The sequence below is a fragment of the Corylus avellana genome, chromosome ca7, assembly GCF_901000735.1.
Source record: "Corylus avellana chromosome ca7, CavTom2PMs-1.0".
Lineage (NCBI taxonomy): Eukaryota > Viridiplantae > Streptophyta > Magnoliopsida > Fagales > Betulaceae > Corylus > Corylus avellana.
Genome location: NC_081547.1, coordinates 20470574 through 20474439, shown reverse-complemented (window position 1 = coordinate 20474439; position 3866 = coordinate 20470574). Strand labels below are relative to the sequence as shown.

The window sequence follows — 3866 nt, the reverse complement described above, 5'->3', positions numbered from 1 at the left end:
TGCATTCAAAACATGCTCTCCTCTCAAAATTATTATTGTGAATAGCTCCTCCAACTTGCTACCTCCAACTACATTCCTTTTATGGGCGAGAGCCCTCAACCCCTAGTTTTGGGGCCAGCTAATGGCAGATTTGTCCATCTCTGCAGGCAGTGGTGGAGTCAGACAATTCATATTGGGGATGTCGCTAAAAATCTTTTTTTTTTGTGTACTAAAAATTTTCTCTTCCCTAAAAATTTGATAATGCTCACAATATATGCATCACAAAAAAATATCTATAAAAATTCATAAATATGTGCTCAAATTGATATATTAGAAATGTAACATGTTGGCACTATATATATATATATATATATATATAATTGCACATTACAAAATAATCAAGTATCGAATCTCAAATATATATAATTGCACATTACAAAATAATCAAGTATCGAATCTTTGAGATACAAATAACGAAAGAGAGTGAGTCCTTGACTTTAAGGGCGTCGTGTCTTGGCTAGGTAAAAAGAAATATATATATAATTTTGGTGGAGAAAAAAGAAAATTTAAAAATATAATTTTGGAGGAGAAAAAAAAAATTTTAAAAATCACGGCACCCCCAAAATGTAAGTGGCTCCGCCACTGTCTGCAGGTACTGTGTAGTGACAAATCCTGCAAAGTCAAACCAAACACCCGGAGGAGCTCGAAGGGGAAGAACTCCTTCTTGAAGCCCGGCGCGCGCCATATCTGGTGGAGCTTGCCGACGGCGACGGCGATGAGGGACCCGCAGGGGCTGAAGGCCACGGCTTTCACGGCGTTCTTGAAGGAGATCCGATGGAGGACCACCTGCCGGTGGAGATTCACGAGGAGGCACCGGCTGTTGCCGTCGACGATCAGGAGGAACACGCCGTCCGGGGAGGCCGCCAGGCGGCAGATGTCGGAGGAGGACTGCACCGGGAGGGTTAGTGTTTGGAACTTGACGAGGTCGGTAATGCTCACGCGGTTACCCACCGGTGAGATTAGCAGGTTGTTTTTAGTGATCACCACGTTGCCTCCTCGGTAGGGTTCCAGCAGGTTTTGAAACCGGTAGTTCATCGCTTGAATCAAAGGTAAAGCTGTTTTAAATTGTACAATAATAAACTTTCAATTTTCTCAATCAACCAAACAGATGATTAGGATGAACCTCGAAGCTCTTGTTAGGGTTTATCTAGGGTTTCTCCGGTGGGGCTGGTCATGGACCGGGTGATCCATCCGAAATAAAACCCGAACTGGTTCCATATATGGGCCAGGCCTAAACCTTGGCTGTATCCAGCCCATTTTAAAGGTTTGGTCTCATCGTTTTTCAGTTCAAGACACGACATGAGGTGGACTCGTTGCATGTAATACGTTAGTTCCCTAGGAAGCTAAGGGAAGTGTTAGGAAAGACTAGTATGGGCCTAGGAGCACCCGAAACAAAAGCCGACCCTTGTGCCCTGTGATTAGAGTTTTCCCGCTTATTTAAGGTTCGAATTAAAAAAAAACAAAAAAAAAAGTTCAAAACCTATGTAAACAGTAGAAAACTATTTTTCTTTTTTTTTTTTTTTTTTTTTTTTTTTTAAAATTTACGAGAAAATTGAATATTCGTTTATGGATTCTCCTAAACGCAATCGGGTCGCCGTCCCGTTGTCATCTCTGGCAAAGTCTCTGGAAATGCAGGTAAGTGTTCAATCTTTTAGTAGTGTTTTGTTACGTTCACAAACTGTTTGTTTGCTGCGAAAATAGTGAAACCAGAAAAAGAAATAGGGTTTATTTCTCCATTTTTATTTTTTTTTATGAGTTGGCACTGTAGGGTAATTTGATGGTCGCTTGAGGGTTTGTTTATGGACATGAATGATGATAGGTTTTGTGGAAGTTAATTTTTTTTTGTTATAATTCTTTACTTCAACATTTTCTAAGCAATCAAAGAAATAATTTTGGCTTTTTGGGAGAATTTGATTATGGCAACTGGGTTTTAATCATTTTAGCAATACAACTTGTCTTTAATTTAGTTGTACTAAGTTATATCTAGTATGTCTAAAGTTCACCATATGGAATGACAGAAATTACTTTTGGAGAAAAGTTTTAGATCACTATTTGCATCATCTTTGTGTTCAATTTTTATCTCCTTTGGGATGATCATCCTTAGCAACCATGAGATTGGAAGAACGTGACTGAATTGCCTGATAAGGATCTTTCATATGCATCATGAGAGAGGGTAATCTCTCCTTGTCATTTCTTTTAAGATTTTGTGCAGTAGAGTAATTTGAGTATTGAAATGTAGGAGGCCAATTATCACCAACACAGTACACGTAGACATCTTCATTTTGAACCTGATATAGCCTGCAAGAGTGTGGCTACTGGAAATATGGCAAATTCAACGGATAGCCTACGAAACTTGAAGAATGTGGCTGTGCCTCATGGCAAGAGAAGAACAATCTCCAACACTTGGGAGTCAGTCAGATATGCTCGGTCCATCAATTCCCAGTTCCCTTTCTGCCCCTTTGAAGTGGTTAGATCCACTCAGACTACTGGAAATTCTGCAATATTGTCTCCCCTTCCTTCTGGTATTGGTTTGCATGTAAATAGCATCGGCAGATTTGTGGTCTTGGACTCGGATATGTTTTCAAGCAAGAACTCAACTGGGTACCTGAGTTCACAAGATAAGCTAGTGCCTGAGGACCCAAATAGTATCTCAATTTCAGCTGTAGCTAGGCCAATGTTTTCTCATGCAGATGTAGATCAGCAGGAAAGTCAAGCTGGTGTGGCAGCCACTTATGCCATTAATAGTCTGAATCCCCCATGTGATTCTTTTTCTTTGACACAAATTGAGCAGCAGGTGGCTTCCGATGAGGGGAGAATGTCCACTTCACAAAATGCTGACAGTGTGGAGTCGTCGAACCAAGTAAGCCGCACAAGGAAAAGGCAAGTATGCTTTTATTGTTAGTCATGCTTCATTTAGTTTTTCGTAGTAAGCCAACTTGAGTTTTTGGGATGCATCCAGGAAAAGGGCAGCAAACAAACGTGAGAGTGATGGCTGCACACGATGTCATTGTAGGAAGTCGAAATGCTTGAAACTGTAAGTGCACAGGAGGCATGTGTTGAGCACATTTTAAAACTTGTATCTTCTTACCTGGGCTTTTGGCAGAATGTTGAAATGTATTTAGTGAAAATGTAATATCTTAGAAGCTTCAGCTTGTTAAACCTTTATTTTTTTATTTTTAATGGAAGGAATTTTGTGAATGAAATTATGAGCTTATAAACGATGACAGATTTTCTGATGGTATCGTTTTTCTAAAACATTCAACTTTTAAGCCACCTTTGCTGTTGCAGTTTGATTCAGTTGTATTCTTTGTCATTTGCAGTTATTGTAAGTGCTTTGCAGCTGGACTTTATTGTGTGGATTGTTGTTCATGTGAAAGCTGTATTAACAAACCTGAATATGATGACTTAGTTCTTGATACACGGCAGCAAATTGAATCTCGTAATCCTCTTGCATTTACTCCAAAGATCATTACGCATGCCACTGACTCTCCTAAAAATATTATGGTAATCACTTATCAGAGTATCTATCTTGTTCTTTATTGTGATTGAATTAAATATATAAGCAAAAGAACTCTGCAGGAAGTAGGGAACCAGAATACTTCATCTTCAGCCAGGCAAAAAGAGGATGCAATTGCAGGAAGTCAGAGTGTTTTAAAAGATATTGTGAATGTTATCAGGTTCATTCTACAGCGATGGCTTGAAGTTTTTTTTAGCAAATAATATCAGGAAATGTTGTTCCTTCCAACTGCATTATTCTGAATCTCCTTCCTAATAAATGTGGCGTGACATTCCCAAAATTCATGTCATACTGCTTGTCACTGCTTTTT

General features: G+C 39.2%; 1 protein-coding gene across 3 annotated transcripts in view; it reads left to right on the top strand.

Moving 5' to 3' along the window:
• The first annotated feature begins 1000 nt into the window (after nucleotides 1-1000).
• Nucleotides 1001-3866, top strand: part of LOC132188471 (CRC domain-containing protein TSO1-like) — a 9946-nt gene continuing 7080 nt past the window's right edge. For 2 of the 3 annotated variants that reach the window (XM_059602928.1, XM_059602930.1), the window contains exons 1-5: nucleotides 1001-1088; nucleotides 2279-2919; nucleotides 2999-3073; nucleotides 3360-3543; nucleotides 3619-3716. In XM_059602928.1, coding sequence (XP_059458911.1) covers nucleotides 2363-2919; nucleotides 2999-3073; nucleotides 3360-3543; nucleotides 3619-3716 — 914 coding nt within the window. In that variant the 5' untranslated portion in view covers nucleotides 1001-1088; nucleotides 2279-2362. Of the gene's footprint in view, nucleotides 1089-1581; nucleotides 2920-2998; nucleotides 3074-3359; nucleotides 3544-3618; nucleotides 3717-3866 lie in introns of those variants that run through there. The other variant, XM_059602929.1, reaches the window with a different exon arrangement.